This window comes from Myodes glareolus, chromosome 22 (genome assembly GCF_982192425.1).
Source record: "Myodes glareolus chromosome 22, mMyoGla1.1, whole genome shotgun sequence".
Classification (NCBI taxonomy): domain Eukaryota; kingdom Metazoa; phylum Chordata; class Mammalia; order Rodentia; family Cricetidae; genus Myodes; species Myodes glareolus.
In genome coordinates, this window is record NC_142047.1 from 49365029 (window position 1) to 49383502 (window position 18474).

At 55.6% G+C, this 18474-nt stretch overlaps 1 protein-coding gene and 1 long non-coding RNA gene across 5 annotated transcripts in view; one reads left to right on the forward strand and one right to left on the reverse strand.

Moving 5' to 3' along the window:
- On the reverse strand, positions 1 to 5357 carry LOC125402569 (uncharacterized). 2 transcript variants are annotated; one of them, XR_014999054.1, is made up of 4 exons: positions 5246 to 5357; positions 4273 to 4421; positions 841 to 963; positions 1 to 402 (listed from the first exon to the last, which is right to left on the reverse strand). It is a non-coding gene; the product is annotated as an uncharacterized LOC125402569 (long non-coding RNA). The 2 variants fall into 2 exon arrangements; XR_007232668.3 differs by lacking the exon at positions 5246 to 5357 and having other exon boundaries at positions 2 to 402; positions 4273 to 4686.
- Gse1 (Gse1 coiled-coil protein) overlaps positions 5113 to 18474 on the forward strand; it is a 344446-nt gene continuing 331084 nt past the window's right edge. The window contains exon 1 of one of the 3 annotated variants that reach the window (XM_048437406.3): positions 5113 to 7050. In XM_048437406.3, coding sequence (XP_048293363.3) covers positions 5128 to 7050 — 1923 coding nt within the window. In that variant the 5' untranslated portion in view covers positions 5113 to 5127. The remainder of the gene's footprint in view (positions 7051 to 18474) is intronic. The other 2 variants (XM_085681802.2, XM_048437407.3) reach the window with 2 other exon arrangements.

Genomic DNA, 18474 nt, shown 5'->3' on the forward strand with positions numbered 1-18474 from the left:
TTGTCTTTTTTTTTTATTTTTATTTTTTTATTGTTCATAGTAACATTCTTTCCCTTCGAGGAGGATATATTTTTTTGCCAGGATCCTGCCATGTTTGAAGCTCTTTCTGTAGAAAGTAGTGAAGTGATTGCTCTAACCAGATGGAAAGGGAAGAAGGGAAGTGGGGGGAGGGGAAGAGGTGGGGAGCAGAGGGGAGGGGGAAGAGCAAGGAAAGAAAGGGCAGCCAAAGACCAGTTTTTCTCTTTTGGTCACCAGTTAGCTGGAGGGCAAGCACAGGGCCCAGGTTGTCTCCGTCGAAGCAGATGGACAGATGGTACCTGGGTCCTGGGAAGGATGCTGGAGGAGCGCACCCGGGTCCTGGGGAGGATGCTGGAGGAGCACACCCGGGTCCTGGGGAGGATACTGGAGGAGCACACACAGAGGACAAGAGAAGTTACAAAAGGAACGGTGAGCACTGGTATCAAAACCGCAGACTGGGAAAACTGCATGTCTTGGGATAGTTGTGATTTGATTTCGAGTTCTTGGAAAGAATGGAGGACAGAGCAGCTAAAGACTGCAGAGGGGCAAGATGATGCTGGAGGGATTTAAAAATTTGTTTTATATATATTACTATATTTTTATTACATATTTGGTTTCCCAAGACAGGGTTTCTCTGTATAGCCCTGGCTGTCTTGAAACTGGAGCCTCGCTCTGCAGATCAGACTGGCCTTGAACTCAGAGATCTGCCTGCCTCTGCCTCCCAAGTATGGGGATTAAAGGTGTGTACCATCACCAGCCTTATTTTTAATATTTTTATTCTGTGAAAATTCCATGCTTGTATAAAATGCATTTTGCTCTTACCTGCCTCCGGCCAAGGTTTTATTTTTTGAGACAGGTTTTCACTATGCAGCCCAGGCTGGCCTTGAACTTCCCATCCATCTCCAGGGTGCTGGGATTACAGAAGGTATCATCCTGCCAGACGGCCTGAGGATTTTAGAACAGAAGGCACCATGAGGTTTGGAGTCCTGTGGCCCTGGTTCCTACATTGATTGAGCCCTGTGAAACTAGGGCAGTGCAAGGCAGGCCAGCTGGGGCTCAGCCCCTTGGGAGACACAGCCGGAAGCAGACACAATAGTGTGTGGTGCTGGGAGCTGGAGACAGCTAGGGGGAGGCTGGGAGATGCCCCACAGGAAGCCAAAAATGTGAGTTGTGCCCAGAAGCTCAGTACCTCCGCTGCATGTCTCCACGGAACCTGAGCCAGGGCTGCTGGGAGCTGCAATGTTGCCCATGCCTTAAATAGTGACAGGTATGGAAGGAACATGGACCCTCTACAGCCACAGGCAGGGGGATGACTCTGCTGGGTACCCTGAGTCTAGATGCTGTGACTCTTGGCAGGCATGCGCTTGGCTCAAACCAGCTTTGAGCTTCGAACATGTGAACAGCCAGGCTGGGGGCTGGGATGACTTTGTGACAAAGTAGATACTAAGGCGTCTTGGCGTTTGAGCATCTGGCACCACACAGCTGGCTTTGTGTCCAGGCCAGAGCCTGTGAGAGCTTTAGTTTCCTTAGATGCACAGTCGGGGACACATGAAAGACGAGAGCTGATCCTCTGAGGCCATCCCTGGCTCATGCTGAACTTAGGGCAACCATTCTTACCAGCTTTCGTGGGAGCCAGGGTGGGGGGACTGGGTGTGTGTGCTTTCCCGTGTTCCCTGCTGTTCCTAGAGGCTGGTTTCTCCATACTCGGAACCTCTGTCTTCTCATCTGAAAGCCAGGCCACCGTGACATAGCTGTGGGCTCTGCACGGCCCAGGCTCGTGCTCAGCACTGACCCAGCATGCAGAGAAACCACTACTGCTACATGCCACATGGGGGGTTGGCCTGGGTCCCTCAGCTCTTTCCCTTTGAGACAGGGTCTCACTGTGTAGCCCAGGCCAGCCTTGAACTTGAGCTTCTCCTGCCTTGGTCTCTGGAGAGCCTGGCCTGTCAGCATTACTTAGGTTTTGCTTCTCTCAATCCTAGAAAAACATATCTTTTTGTTAGCTCTGCTTTCCTGATGGAGAAACAGAGACCCAGAGGGTCAGAAGTCCCCCCTCCATCACCACTGCCAAGGCTAGTAAATGCTGCTGTGATGTCAGTCTGGTGTGTCTGGCTGTGCTGCAGCTCCACTCCCATGTTACCCACCCCCAGATGACTCAGCAACATCACCTGTCTTCTTCCTTCTCTGATCTGTGCCAGGGGATTTCCTGAGTCATTCACCCATTGAGAGAAACAGAAATCTGCCCCCGCTGCCCACTTCACATACAGAAGCATAAGCACAAACATGTACATTCATAAGCACTTTGCACGTACATTCACATGCCTGCACAGTGCACGCATGTATACCTGCATGCATGCATATAAACACAAATGCATGTCTGTATAACACCAAGCATTAACACACATAAACACAGGCATGCAAAGCACACACATGTATTCCTGGACTTGCGCACACAAACACATATGCGTGTGCGTATAACTATGCATTAGCACACACAGATGTATATACAGCACACACATGTATGCCTGTACTTGTTCACACACAAATGCACACATGTCTACATACACAGCACACGTGTGTACCAACACACACATGTTAACATGTACACCACAGCCTCCTGTTATGTCAGCCTCCTGTGCCAGGCATCTCTCTGACTCTCAATTGGCCCACTGTGTAGTGAGCATGTGCCCATTGCACATAGCAGGAGACTGGGGTTTGTAGAGGTAAGGGGTCTGCCTCTGTCTGAGGCACACACAGCTGGCAGAATGGAGTTTGGGGCTTTGCATCCAGGTATGGAGCCAGTCCTGGCTATCCAGTGTGCAGGATGGACCTGGGAGAAGCTGGCTCTTGGGAGATGAAAGGATGCAGGAAGCAGAAGATGGCACAGGAAATAAAATGAACGATGAACAGATGTGAAGGAACAAGGGCAACTCCAGCTGAGCCCTTACAGATGAGCCTGAGGGGCTCGAAGATGGGCAGCTTGACCCGGCTGAGGGGCCTTCATCTCCAGGGAGCCCGCAGGGCTTGGGCAGGAACTGTTACCCCAGGCTCCTTCCTATGTGGTGAGAACCCCAGCCCTTACTCGGTAAGAGGGGAGACAGGATTCCTTCATGAGGGGACTCCCATTCATAGCCTCTCCTCTGGCAAGGTATGAACAATGCCAGCAGTCGGGGAGTATTCCCCCCCACCCGCCCCACAACCAAAAAAAAAACATTCTGCAGGACAGTTTGCTGAGCCAGCACTTTTCTGGGCCAGGGAAAGAAGAGTCCCATGCTCTGCCATGTTGACACCCCATTCGGTTGCATCTGGAGCCCTGGAATGTCAGGGACTCCCAAGAGGCCTTTCTCCTGCCCATTTCCACTGGGCAGGGGGCCTTTTTTTACATGTCAGCCTACCAAGTAGGGGCTCCTGTCCCTGGGGCCCCAGGTTTAGGCAGGGTAGACAGCTGGAAGGTGCTAGAAAGTAGAGGCTTGCAGTTCTGAAGCTTCAGGGGGCCTGTTACAGATGGGAGACTTGAGGCCCACAAAGGTTCAGGATTGCTTGGTGGCCCAGTCTGAACCAAAGGGCACCATCTGTGCTCTGTGTGTTTGTGTGTGTGTGTGTGTGTGTGTGTGTGTGTGTGGTGTACATGTGTGGGCCTGTGTGCTTGGGAGGCGTCAAGGACAGTCTCCAGCAGCTTCTGGGTGACGGGGGCCAGATGTCTGCCTGAGGAAGCTGCATGTTTCATGCAAACCCCTGCTGCCTGGGTCTGAATCCTGCCTGGTCCCTGTTTTTGAGTCATAAAGTGGGGGACATACCACACTTGCTTCTTGGGGCAAGGAGCTAAGAAGCATGTAAATGTTAATTTGGCATGCAGGTCTATCTCTGTGTTAAACAGCTACAACGTATCTGCATACAATACATTAAGTCATGGACATCTGTGATCACTGCTGCAACACTTTAACAAGAAGGAAAAGGGCACAGAGAGGTTGAGTTCTTAGTCACAGGACACACAGTACCCTTTCTGCTCCTACCCCTAGGGTGATTCTGTGACCCCTGGTCAGTTGGGGGTGGGGGCAGGCTATGAGGACTCTGTCTCCAGGGTGATGGCAGGAGACAAGTCCTCTTCCCTCTGTCTCTAAAACTAGGGCATTGGGCTCAGAAAGGTGACTCCAACCCTGGGCTATGGAAGGTCCAGGTCCTCCCTCAGCTTCTGGGGGCAGGAGTGTGGGGGGTGCCCTTCCCAAGCCTCCCTTGGTACCCATCGGTCCTCACCTGGCTCTAATGCGTCCGGCTTGACCTTTCCTTAAAGATCAGCGGCAGCAGCTGATGGGTTTCGTGGGTCCCAAAGGAGACCCTTCAGACAGCCCGAGCTACGGGCTGCAGAGCCCCTAATTGGAGCAATGAATCACCGCGGGCTCCTGCTGGACACAGAATAGACAGAGGAGCTGAGCGCTATTGTGCCATAGTTTGGGACGCAGGGGGGTGAGAGGGGGTGGGGAGGGAGGAGGACGGGGGGGGGGGGGTTGGGGAGAGAAGAGGTCAGGGGAGGAGGAAAAAGGAGGATCATCGAGAGGAGAGGATGAGTCAGGGGAAGAGGGGCGGAGAGGAGGTAAAGAGAGGAGGATTAGGAGGAGGAGGAGGAGGAGGCAGGGGAGGAGGGGAGGGAGAGGAGGATTAGGAGTCGGAGTCGGAGTCGGGAGGGGGGGAGGAGCCCGGTTGGAGGCGGGCAGCAGGGCGGTGCGAGGGACGGCTTCCCCGCCTCTGCCTCCCTCCCGCGCCCTCCGCCCCGCGCCGCCCCGCCTCCCTCCTCCCCAATTAAATGACCCGACGCTCGGGCCGGCGCCGGAGCTCGCACATGCGGCCGCCGCAGCCGCCCGGGGCTCGTCGCCACAGCCGCCACCGCCACCGCCACGTTCCGGGCGCGCTCTCCGGCGCCGCCTGGGCCCGCACCGCCCCCCGCCGGGGACTCGGCAGCCCCGGGCACTTCCGCGGAGACCCTCCGTGCGCCCCGGGCCGCGTGCGCGCCGCCGACCGCCAAACTTTGCGAGTTGGGCGCGGGGCCTCGGGGCGCGCGGTAGGAGCAGCGGCAGTCGCGGGGAGCGCGGGGGCGGGCGCGGCGGCCAGGCCATGAGCGGCCGGGCGGCGCCGCTCTCCCGCAAGCAGCGGCTCATGGCAGCGGCGGGCGCGGCCCTGTCGTGCTTCATCTGCGGCGGCGGCATCGCGCGCGGCAAGGAGCTGAAGCTACCGGTGAGGCCGGCGGGCCCCGCGCAGCCCTTCTTCCCGTTCCTCCAGCAGCAGGAGCCGGCTCCCGGGGCGCGCGGCTTGAGCGCGACCGATGGCTGCGTGCTGGTGTGCGCCGTGTGCCGCTGCTTCCTGGCCGAGCAGTGGGCCGCCTTCGAGCGCGCGCGCACGCCCGTGGACAAGCGCGTGTACTGGCTCAAGCGGCCGCACCAGTGCGACGCGAGTGCGGGCGGCCGGCGCGGGGCCCGCGAGTGGAATGCCGAGGACGCGCGCGACTCGGAGCTGTCGGAGCTGTCGGACGCCGACGCGCTGCCAGAGCCGGAGCCCGAGCCGGAGCCCGAGCCCGAGGATGCTCACGACGCCACCAAGCCCGGAGCTCGGCGTCAGCGCACGGGTCCCGGGACGCACTGGGCTCCCGAGCCGCGGGCCAGCGTGCTGAGGGGCATCCAGGAACCCTGGCCTGTCCCCACTGTGCCCGACGGCACGGACAGCGCCGCCCCTAGCCGAACCGCGGGGCCCCCAGAGCGCAGCAGCACCCCCGAGGGCAGCGACGTCGCCGTGAGCCTCGGGGACGAGGGCCTGGAGCGGCCTCCCCGGACGCCCGCGGACAACCAGGCCCGCTGCTGCTACGTCTGTGGGTCGGCGCTGTCGCCAGCCTCACAGCATCAGATCCACGTGCAGAAGCAAGAGGCCCCCTCACAGGCGCCCTTCTTCCCCTTCCTTTGGCTGCACAGTCCCCCACCCGGCGCCCAGCCCATCACAGAAGCGGGCAGCACCCTCGTGTGTCCCTGCTGCTTCTCGTCCCTCACGCACCAGTGGCAGAGCTTCGAGTTGGCCAACGTGCCTGTCCTGCAGCGGCTCTACGTGGTTCCCCTGAACAGCCACGCCCCCGGCATGGCCTCTAAGGCCCGCAGACTCCCTAGAGAAGAGGGGCCCGCCCCCGCCGCCGGGCTGCTGCGGGAGGCCTGCTACCTCTGCGGGGAAGACTGTACGCGGGATGCCCGGTCAGTGCCCTCCCGCATCGTCAACGGCAACTCGGGGAGCTCCATGCACTTCCCCTTTCTCAGCCTTCTGCCTTGCCCACCCAACGCACGGCCCCCTAACAAGCGCTGTGAGGTTCGCAGCTGCCCCAAGTGCTACAGCGTCCTGGAGGACGTCTGGGCCCTGTACCGGGCATCACACAACCGTGAGCTCATCAGCTCGGTGCAAGGCTTCCTGGGCAGGTACCACCAAGCCTTCTCTGCTTCGGACCCTTCTCTGAGCGACCTGCCCGCTTCTGCGCAGGGAGGTCCGCCTGCCGTCTGTTACATCTGCGGGGCTGAGTTGGGGCCGGGCAAGGAGTTCCAGCTCAGCATGAACCCCGCTAGCCACCTGGGCGAGAAGGAGCCCTTCTTTCCTTTCCTCACCGTCTATCCGCCGGCCCCGCGGGCCAGGCCTGCAGACTCCACCGGCCTGGTGGCCACCTGTGTGCTCTGCTATCATGACTTGCTGGGTCAGTGGCTGCAGCATGAAGCCAGAGGTGCTCACCAGGGTGTCAGCGCCTGGTCCAGGCAGTACCAGGTGGACACATTCGTGTGCTTCTTCTGTCAGCAAGAGAAGAAACGGTGTCTGGGGCTGAAGTCGGTGAGGGTGGCCAGGCTGCCCTTGTTCCTGTATACCCTGAGAGCCAGCCATAGCCTGTTGGTGGATGACGGCCGGCAGCTGATCATTGGTGCCTGTGTGGATTGTGGGACCCTGGTTTGTGCAGGTCAGGGGCTCGTCAGCCAGGCCCCCGTGGGCTGGAGCTCCCCAGCAGCAGGAGTAACAAAGGTAAGCCTTACAGTAGCTTTCATCCCGTAGAGCATCTGTGTGGTCAGGAGAGAGGTGTTTTCTGTTCTTTGGCCGCAGGTCATTGATTCAGCCTGGTGGGTCCCAGCAGGAGGCTTTGCCTTGCTAGCTTGGCTGACCTTGGAGGCCTGGGGCAGGAGGTTCGAGGGTCTGGGGAGGGTGGCAGGGGTGGAAGAATAGCCACTGCTGGAATCAGCAGGCACGGGGCTGAAGCTGGGCGTGTTTGCTGCGAATCTATCAAATGGAGGAAGTTCAGGGCACGGCTGTTGTCCGCCCGATAACATTGGTAATTAGTGTAGCCACGCAGGTCACCCGGAGGTCCCGGTGGGAAGTCCCTCTCACCAGCTCCTGGCTAGCATGCTCCTCCCAAGATTCCCACCCAAGGGCCTTTCGTTTGAGTCTTCCTGGTGGCTTTACGAAGCAGATGGCAACAGATTCCAGACGTGTAGGCGTGGGGCACAGTCGCATGGGCCTCGGGATGGTGGCCTAGACAACCTTTGCAGTGGTTAGTCTCTTCTTTGGGAGTCAGCTGCGTGGAGCTGGCCGAGGCCTGGGGCCTGTTCTCAGGATGCAGCTGTCTGCCTGGTAGGAGACAGTCAGAGCACTGGGACATTGGGACCTAGCTTGGTAAGAACCAGGCCAGGGGCTGGCCAGGTGGCTCCCGGGAAGGGGTGACAGGCAGGCATATGTGAACTGCACTCACTGTCCTGCCCTTGGGCTGGGATCCTCTTCTGGGCCGAGGCCCGTGTGGCAGTCACTGGATAGGGCCCTTCAGAGAGGCACAGGGTGGGCAGGTGGGTCCAGTTCAGGAATGGCTGTTTGTATGTCAAGTGTCTTGGTCCTGCAATTGTGCGTGGGTGTGTGTGCGTGCATGTACGTGTGTATGTGTGTGTGTGTGATGCCTGGGCACACGGAGACAGACCTATGAGGCAATCCCTGTTCTGCCTGGGTATCCCTTTCCCAGGCTTACAACGCCCCTGCCTCACACAGTACCCTTATCTTTCCTTACCAGAGCTAGCCTTGGTCTTGAGTTGTCTTTAAGGCTTTGATGGCAAAGGGAATCACCTGCTTCTGGCATAAGACGCCGAGCCTTTCATTAGCCACAGGTGTGTGGCAGCCGAGGCTGAGGCTGTTGCTGAGACTTGGGAGGCACAGCTCCACAAGGCCTCAAGTGTGAGAAGAGCTTGGCTCTGGGGCAGGACAGGCCTGGTCCCGGCCTGCCCCTGTCTTCGCTGCAAGAGCTGTCTGCCAACAACTTCTTATCCTGGCTGGGCTCAGTCTCTTGGCTGAGAAGTAGGAATACGGGCCACATGGCTTGTAGGGACGTTTTGATAATTAAACTAATGGGGGGCATTTGAATGTCGCCAGGCCAAGCTCACTGTGTTGAGGCTGTTCCTGGCACCCCTCTGTTTGGGCAGAAGGCACAGGGCAGTTCTGAGTAAGACCACTGCCCCAAACCGGTGCCTCTTGGAAGTTTGCGGTGGCCCTGTGTGGGTGGTTGACGCTCGCTCGCTGGGGGCTTGGAGTTTTCTCTGAGGAGTGCCTACTTGATGCTAATTTGACCTCTGTACAGAAACCCAAGTAATCAAAAGATGCCTGGGTCCCAGGGCAGCAGGGTTGGGAAGTAAGAGCAGTCAGTGTGGTCCCCAGCCCCCTCCCGTGTCCACCCTGGGGGCTGAGCTGAGCATCCAGTCAACTTTTGCCCTATGGGTGGCCCTCACATTGTCCCATGAACCTTCTTACTCCCCACACTGAGACTCAGGTGAGTCCCATGACCCCCACAGCTGGCAGGTGGCTGGGGGTTCCAACCTGAGCTCAGGACCTCCCTGACCCCCTGGGCCCTGCTCCAGCAGTTTGCCTGAGACTCACTGGAACCCGGTAAAGTAGCAAAAAGTACAGAGACAAGAAGAACCCTAGAGCCCTGGAGGTTCGGGAGAGCCATCTGGAGATGAGGGACAGAAAGTACCAGATCTGCTAGCCTTTACCGGGAGTAAGAGCTTGTCCTCTGTGCTGAAGGGTTGTTTGAATGAAGCTGTGGAAGGGGCAGGGATGTGTCTGCAGTCAGGCCTCTGCTGCAGTGGGGGGGTGGGGGGAGGCTTGTCTCAGACTCCACTATAGCGATGGGGGGGAAGGAGGAGTCATTCAGCTCCCAGGGTCTGAGGATGCCGGAAAGGAGCCCTCTGCCCTCTGCCCTTCCTCTGCGCTCCTGTTCTTCCCATTTATCCCACAAATATTTATAGAGCGCCTACTCTGAGCCAGGCACCGTTCCAGATGCTGGGATCCGGTGGCAGGCACAGCCTGCAGTGTCCCTGGGGAGGAACAGGCACAGAAGGTCCAAAAGGCTGTTTCCCCGCAGCGCGTTGGGAGCCGTGAGGCCATCAGCCAGACTGGGTGCAGTGCAGAGACAAGTGGAGGCTGTGCAGAGGGCCAGGCTCCTAGGCTGTCGGTAGTGGAGGCATCGGCACAGCTTCTCCCTTGTCCCCAGGCTGACTTCCTGAGCTGTCCCCGCCCCCTCCCCCAGGGTCCCTGAGCTTCCAGTTAGCTTCCCTTTCTTTCTGTGTGCTGTCTGAGAACTTAGCTGCAAATCAGGAGAGCCTTGTAAGGGCCAAGGAGACCCACTCAGTGGGGACATGGCATGTTCCAGAACCTTCTGGAATTTTGGAACCCTGGTAGGTGCTCCTTCAAGTGAATCAACTTGAAAACATCTGGAAAATGATGTGTCTGAGAAGTCAGGGAAGGGATGGGAAGGAGATGGTCCTGGGCATCCTCTAGTTGGGATGCTGGCCGTGGGCCCCTACACCCCCATCTTTTGGTCTTCTAGAGCTTGATGTCCTGCAGGCCATACCACCCTGGTTGCTGCATGGGTTGGCAGTGGCTAGGTTGGGCCAGGGAGGCCCCCTCTCTAGGCTTGGCATCCCTATCCCCCACCCCATGGGAACTATGAAAAGACCCCAAGTCTGCCTTAAGATAGACCTGGCCTAAATCATTCTATAAGGAGCGGGCTGTGTGACCTTGGGTCTGACCCTTGACCTCTCTGAGCCTTGGTTTCCACAGTCAAGTGATGGTGTTGCTTTGTGATGGCTGAGTCAGAGTGTGGCTCCCCCGCCTCCCAGCATGCCTTGCTGCTGTCTGTTGCTGTGAATGGCTGCCTCTGCCCCGAGTCTGTCCTGTCAGAATAAGTAGTAGGATGGCCAGGTAGTAAGGTAAGTTTGGGGACAGTCTCATGAGGAGCTGACCCCCAGGTTGCTGTGCTTCCTGGGTTATTATATGGTTATTATATCTTTTAAATGCTCCCATGGAGGTTCTAACCCCCATGCTGTCCTAGGTTGGAAAGAAGCCCAGAGAGGTTAAATAACTTGCCCATGGTCACTCAGCAGGTTCCTGCAAGGTAAACATTGGGTCTGGGCACCTACTCTGGAATCTGTCCCTCTTTCTACCCTGCCCTGCCCTCTGTCCCCTTTGTCCTTCTGCTGTGAAGGTGGCCATTTCTGGAGGGCCAGTGGCTCTTCACTTGTGTGTGTGCCCTCCTACCCCACAAAGCCACTGGCACTTCTTAGGGCAGAGGCTCAGAAAGCCCTTGTGGGAGGAGCCCTGCTGTCTCTGTCATTCCCCCCCCCCCACTTTTTCTGCCCGGCCAATAAAGTGGGACCCCCTGCCTCTACTCCCCCACATGGCCAGGTATTGCCTTTGGCTGACTCCCATCCTCCGCTCCCATTGGTGAGAAGGTGCCCGCCCTGAGACCACCTTGCCCTCTCCCAGGCACTGTGGGCAGCACGGACTAATGGAGCCTGCAATTGGGTACCTACTGTACCCCGGCCTGTTGCCAAGAGTCACCTGGCCGAGCTCCCAAGCCTGGTTGTCACCATGCTTCTCATCTGAGCACATCACAGGTCTGCAGAGCTCTGTCAGAGTGGCTGCACATCTGTCCCCTGCTTCCTGGCACGCGGCCATCACCAGCTTCCCGCTCTGCAGGGAGGCCCTGGCCATCACCGTTTGCCTTGGGCCCTCGGGATACCAGCTTAGGCTCTTTCTGGAAGGTGTCAGACAGTGCTGGCATCTTCTTCTTGGCAGCAGCTGGGCAGCTGGGCTGTGGGCCTCTCCAAACCCTGGACTGCCCCCCCTTCCAAGGGGATGTCTAGGTTTCCTTGCCGGTGTGGGAGCCTTCTGCTCAGAAGAATAAATTTTCCAGATGCCTTGTGCTAAACCTGGAGGAGATTGGAGCCTACTGAGAAAGAGGAAGTGGAGGCAAAAGGTCTTAAAAACTGAGCCTTCCCTGGAAGCAGGGTGGGGAAGAGGGCAGGGCTGAAGGCCAGGAGCGTTTGTAAGGCTGCAGGCCTCGCGTCTGTGCAGCTCTTTTAGGACCTTGCCCTGGAGAGGTTCGGACTGCAGGGAGAGTCCCTGGCAGACCTGGCGATGGTAACTCGGGTTGTGTCTTCATGGCCGTGGAGGAGCCCACATCCTGGGCTCAGGTCCCTTTGTCCCTCACATCTGTGTCCAGGCAGAATGTGGAGAAGGACAAGACGTCTGTCCTTAGAGAAGAGCATTTTGGAATCTGTTTCCTGTTTCCTACGTTACCTGTGTAGGACACACATGGGGTGGTATGAAGGAGCCTCTACTCTGCCACGTGACTGTTACTCAGTTTCCCCATCTGTCACAGCTGTCCAGGACAGTCCTGGGTTAAGGAAGGTGAGGCCATGGGTTGTGGTGTGTGGGCGCCCTGCTGTGGGGTTAAGGATGGTAGCCTGACCTCTGAAGGGTTGGGTTTGAAGTTCACTGCACATGGCTCAGTAGGCAAAGATGTTTGCTGTGCAAGCCGTGGAACCTGAGTTCAGTCCCTGGGACCCTAATGCTTGTAAAATGGGAGAGAAGTCTCTGCATCCATAGAGTTGTCCTCCAGGCTCCCATATCCACACACACACACACACACACACACACACACACACACACAAAATTGATTTAAATTTGCCGTACAGTGCTGCAGCCTAGGTACTGACATTCTGTCTCTTGGAAGATGACCCAGTCAGGTCAGAACAACTTATGTTGTAGGGACCCACAAGTCTCAACTTATGTGCACTTTGTTGGTAACTTCTCTGTCACACAAGCTGATGGACCATGTGTGACAGTGCTGTGCCAGGGACCTGTCCTTTCCTCAGTCCCCAGCTTCACACAGATTCTACCCTTCGAGATACAAGCACTAGGAACCCTGGGATCTAGCCCCAGCACTTGCAGTGCCTGCAGGCAGGATACCAGCCCACCTGAGTCTCAGTTTTCTCCCTCTGTAAAATGGGCATGTATAGTGAGGAATATAGAGAAGGCTTCACCTTCTGGGATCAGAACTCTAGGAGTGCCACTTACAGAAGCCCTGTTCTTCTGAGGGGCAGAGGCATTTACTATGTTCTAGAAGACATGGGTTGGGAATGGTGCACTTGGAGGAGGGACCGTGTGTCCAGCTGCCTCTGATCTTCCCTGCCATCCTCCCTCTGTCCACTACGTTCCTATCTGGGCTCCCCTTGCCATCTGCTGGTGTGGTAAGTCTGCCCGCCCCCCCGACCAACACACACACTGCCTGTCCGTCCTCTGACCATGCAGGGATGCTGTGGATGGTGGATGTCCTGTGGCAGTGGGGTCTTTGCCCCTTAGCCGGTTGGAGGACCAGGTTGAGGAACCTAAGACTTTTCAGGACCAACAGGGCAGGCTAGGTGGGAGTAGGGTCATCAACAGGCATATCCTGTGTCCTAGGGACAGGTGGCACTTACAGGGGCTTGACAGAAGCTAGGACCTAGCTTCTACCTTCCCAGCCTAGATTTAGAAGAGTCTACAATCAGCCACTATCTACCAGCTTCTAGATTAGCAGTTCTCAACCTAGGGGTTGTCACCCCTTTAGGGGTTGAACTACCCTTTCCCAAGGGTCGTCTGAGACCATCCTGTATAGCAGGTGTTTATGTTATGATTCGTAACAGTAGCAAAATTTAGTTACAAAGTAGCAACGAAATAATTTGGAGGGCCAGCACAACATGAGGAACTGTCTTTTTGTTTTTTATTTTGTTTTCGAGACAACGTTTCTCTGTAGCTTTGGTGCCTGTCCTGGAACTAGTAGCTCTTGTAGACCAGGCTGCCCTCGAACTCACAGAGATCTGCCTGTCTCTGACTCCTGAGTACTGGGATTAAAGGTGTGCAGCATTAAGAAGACTGAGAGCCACTGCTCCAGACAGAACAGCCGCAGGAGTCAGTATGCTGACCCCATATGGTGAGCCCCTCAAACTCTCCAGACCCTCTGTGGGGGGTGGGGGTATAGGGGAACATACTCTTCAGACCTCCAACATGGCAGGACCTGGGCATGGGACTCAGGGATCTTGGCCTTCATCCTAGAATCAAGCCCGGGGAGATCAGAGACTCATAGGAGCCCAGTGCAGCTTGACACCCCCAGGGTAATTTGTGGATCACATCTGATTGGTTAAGGCTCCCACTCTAAGATTCCCCTTGTTGCAGGTCCCTCTGGAAGATTCTGTGTCACGGTTCTATGTTGTTTTCCCTCTTATCTGATCATGTAACATCCATGGGTTCCGGGAACAGCAGGGCCTAGACCAGTGATTCTCAACCTTTCTGATGCTGTGACCCTTTACCAATACAGTTCCTTACGTTGTGGTGACCCCTCCCGCAACCACCATAGAATTATTTTCATTGCTACTTCACAACTGTAATTTTACTATTGTTATTAATTGTAATGTAAATATCTGTGCTTTCTGATGGTCTTAGGTGATCCCTGTGGAAGGGTCATTTGACCCCAAAGGAATCGTAGCCTACAGTCAAGAACCCCTGGCCTGGACCCTCAGAGCACATCTGTACAGCTGCATGTGCCTTCCGGTCATAGGTGGCTGGGTGAAACCTGCCTCTGTACTAGTCCTAGCCCTGGCATGGCCAGCGGGCACCCATCCACCAGGGCCCAGCAGTCCAACTTTGTACCTTTGGTTGTGTGAACTCCCTTGGAGAGAGCCACTCTGGAGACAGACTCAATGACCTCATTCCTGTGGGAGTCAAGAGTATGCCGGTGTTTCTCTAGAGACATGGAGTGTCCTGGGGCATTGGGCTTTGCCGTGGGGGCAGGACACCCCAGAACCTTGTCCTCAGCCTCACGGCAGACCCTTGTCTGTGTGTGACTCGGCTCTTCCATTCCCCCTTCTTTACTTACTCTTTGAGCCAGCCCTTGTCCTGGTTACAAATGTTGAGGGCAGATGTGGCTTTGGTTGGTGGGTTCTGGGGGAATGGTTTCCAGTTCCTTCAGTTTTGGGATAACTGTCTGGTCCTCACTGGCCACTTACTGTCACTGGGTGGGTGGATGGAGGCTTGGTGCTAGGAGGTCTGCGCCAGCGTGAGTCAGCAGAGGTAGGTGGCTGCTGTAGGTGGCAGCTTCACAGTGTCTGGTAAAGCAGAGTTGGAAGCTGTGGTGCCCAGGCGGGGACTTCAATGAGGCAGCGGAAGTGTTCCCAGTATGACCTCAGTGTGTGGGATGCGGGCAGGACAGTGTTAGGGACAAGAGTTTGGGTGGGTAAGTTAATGAGGAAATTGGTCCTCTTCAGAATGACCTTGTGGTGACTGACAAGGCCAAGTGCCATCAGGGCCAGGCCATTCTGAGGTTGATGCAGAGACTCTGCCAGGCCACGCCTGTAGCATGAGTTCTAATTGGTCTTAATAATAAAAACCCAGAGTCAGATATTGGGGGGGGGAGCTGAAAAATCAGAGAAGCAGAACAGCCAGCCGCTAGGTCTTACCTCTATGAAATCCTCGGACCAAATGGGGTACCTTGCCTCTGCAAGTCCTCAGACTGCATGCTTTAGCTCCTGTCTCCTCCCACCTTATATTCCTCTCCCCACCCTGCCATATCTTCCTGTCTCCACCTCCCCAGTGCTGGGATTAAAGGCGCGGGACTCCCAAAGTGCTGGAATCAAAGATCTGAGCTCTGTTTCTCTTTTAGACTGATTCAGCTTTGTGTAGTTCAGGGTGGCCTTGAACTCACAAAGCTCCATCTGCCTCCATCTCCCAGTGCTGGGATTAGAAGTGTGTGCCACCCCTCCCTGGCCTCTCTGGCTAACTAGTGTGGGTAGCTCTGCACTCTGATCTTCAGACGAGTTTTGTTATAGCCCAAACAAAATATCCCCCCCTACACCTTTGGGGAGCAGCTGCCTCTGTCACCTGCAACTCTGCTGGGTAGCAGGGAGTGGGCCAGCTGACAGGCTTGCTCTGTGGTCTGCAGGGACCAGGGGCTCTGAGCCCCGAGGGGCATGACTGATCCCTTGTGATTCAGGCTGCCCTGTGCCAGGCCCTTAACCAGGACAGTGGAATGCAGTATCAGCAGCTGCAGGCAGCACATGGCTAAGGCTGGGGTATCGACTCCCACCCCCTAATGGAGGTGGCTATAGACTGTACACAGGACCCTAGAGGATCAGTGTGAGGAGGGGTACAGGGTGGCCCCTCTTGTCTCACACTTCCCTGTAAACCCCTCCCAGCTTCCTGATACAGACTCCATCACCACCCATCGGCCTCAGGATCACCATGAAAGGTGATGTCAGCATTTGGCATTTAGGATCCAGAGGGGAAACTGAGGCTGCAGGTGGCATGGTGCCAATTGCTATATATAACTGGGGGCTGATGCCCTGCTCCCTGCTGGGTTCTTTAGCTTCTGTCTTCTCACTCTCACACCAGGACACTCACAGGACCCACCTCCCAGGGCTGGGACATAAAGCGGCTGATGCTGCTGACGAGGGCCAGAGTGGCCAGAACACGAGACATAGCCATAGGAAGCAGGGACAGGAAGTCCATGACCCTGTTCTCAACAGTTGGCTGCAGCCAGGGCACCTGACCAGAGCCTCCATTGGCCTGTCTCTGGGTTTCAGTGCCCATCTAAGGGATGAAGGGACACTCAGGTCCTTGGCCTCTGCATGAGGAACTGACCCCCAGGAAAGCTCCTGATGTTGCATAGTGGTCAGAATGCCAATACATCTGCTGTCTCTCTGTCTGGGGAGGACTTTGGACATCGTGTGTAGCCCAGGGCTCTATTAGCCTCCTTTGGGTTCCTATTGCTGTGCTGAAACACCATGGCCAAGCAACTGGAGGAGAAAAGGGTTTATTTGGCTGACACTTCCACATAGCAGTCCATCACTGCAGGAAGTCAAACCGGGCTGAAGCCTGGAGGCAGGAGCTGATGCAGAGGCCATGGAGGGGTGCTGCTTACTGGCTTGCTCTGCTTGGCTTGCTCAGCCCGCTTTCTTACAGAATCCAGAACTACCAACCAAGGGATGGATCCTCCCCCATCAATTGCTAATTAAGAAAATGCCTATAGATTTGCCTATAACCTCATCTTTTGGAGACATTTACTTAATTGAGGCTCCCTTCTCTCCTATGAACCCTAGCTTGGGTCAAGTTGGGGTGAAACTAGCCAGTACACTTTGTCCCTCCTGTCCTTGGACTTCATAACAGTAGGAAACTTTCACCTGAAGGCACAGGTTCTGTATCCTACCATGTTCCCAGGAGCCAGAAAGGGATGTGAGAGGGGGGCACTTTGAGGTCAAGAGTTAGGAGTTCAGATCCCCACTGGTGTGACAGTTGACTTTCCCGTATAGAGGGAATGGGAAGGGGTGAAAAAGAATCGGGAGTCTGGGCTGGAGATATGACTCGGTAAAGGGCATTTGTTGCTCTTTCAGAGGATGTGAGTTCGTATCCCAGCAGCCTATTAGGTGGCTCACAGCCACTTGTAACTCCAGTTCCAAGGGATCCAATGCCCTCTTCTGGCCCCTTCAGGTGCCCACCCACCCACAAGTATATATGTACACACAGACACACATATGTAAATAATAAAATAAATCTTAAAAAAAAAGAATCAAGAATTTATAGAGACCCGTGGCCCTCAGCACTGTACCCATCCCCACACATTTCTTGCTTTTTTAAAAAAAATATTTATTTATTATGTATACAATATTCTGTCTGTGTGTATGCCTGAAGGCCAGAACAGGGCACCAGACCTCATTACAGATGGTTGTGAGCCACCATGTGGTTGCTCAGAATTGAACTCAGGACCTTTGGAAGAGCAGGCAATGCTCTTAACCACTGAGCCATCTCTCCAGCCCTCTTTTTCTTTTTTTATTGAGATAGTCTCCCTCAGTGGCCTAGGTTGGACTTGAACTCATGGAAATCCTCCTGCTTCAGTATCTCTAATGCTGGGATTATGGGTGAGAGGCACTATTTACCACTCTCATGGATATTTCTAACTTTCAGAACCCAGTGCGAGGTCTGACACATAGCATATTCTGATTTTTTGGTTAGTAGATGCTGTTAGACTCACAGGGTGGGGACCCCCTGTTTTCATATACTTCACCAGCTGACTCCTCTTCTTCTTTGTGCTGTCCCCACCGTCCAGTTACATCTCAACAGCAGCTCTCTTCTCCTGCCTGTTTTCCTGCTCTGGGAGTATCTGCTAACCCCTCCAACCCCTACCTGCTGCCTGACCTTGGCACCTGGCCGTAAGCACTGTTTTTATGTTTGCTGGTAACTACCCATTTATTAGACATTGGTGGTCACAGCTCTTGACCTGTGCATGTCAGCCTGCTTGGCCAACCACACAGAGCGCAGCTGAAGCAGAGTTGCCAATGCCCATCCTCTGTCGCCTCTTCCGATTTCTTGGCAGCCTGGGAACAGAGTTCCTGAAAAGTGTTGCCGTTGGCAAAACCGCAATTAGCAAGATCAAAGTCTTAGAGAAGATGGGAGGGTAGGGGAAGAAAACAATAAAGATGGCATGAAGTGTGCCTTTAAAAGACAAAGCAAAGAGAAAGTCTTCAAGGCTCAGCTGCCAGGACCTGCTCGCCCGGGCTCATGTGGAAGAGCGCTCTGCAGCCATGCGTCCAGTTCCTGCATCACAGATGAGGAGGTGGCCGATTGTCTTCATGTGGAGCGTGCGTGCGTGCGTGCGCGCGTGCGCGTGCGCGTGCATCCCTCTGTCCGTCCCCGTCCATCCTCCTGTGAGCTGCGTGTCTTCTTGGGTCAGCTTTGGTCATTTCTACTTTCTGAATGTGTGTGCTGTGTGTGTGCGGTCTGGTTTTCTTGGTGTAACTCATCTGCCCTCCCCTCATGCTCCTGTGCCACCTGTGGGTTCTGTGGTGATGACTCCTCTCATTCCAGTCTTGGAGACCGCTGCTGCCTCCTCCTTTCTTATCTCCCCAGCTGGAGGTTTGTAAGTTTTGTTAATCTCTCAGGAAGCTTACATTCTAGAAATTGTGCCTCTCTGAAGTTTTTTGAGCAGTCCTCTTTGGACATGGAGCATCTTTCCAAGCTTACAGTGTGACCGTTCCTGCTCCATCTTGATGAGCACACCAGGCCTTTGCCAAGCCCTCCACTGGGGGCCAGCGGTTCACATCT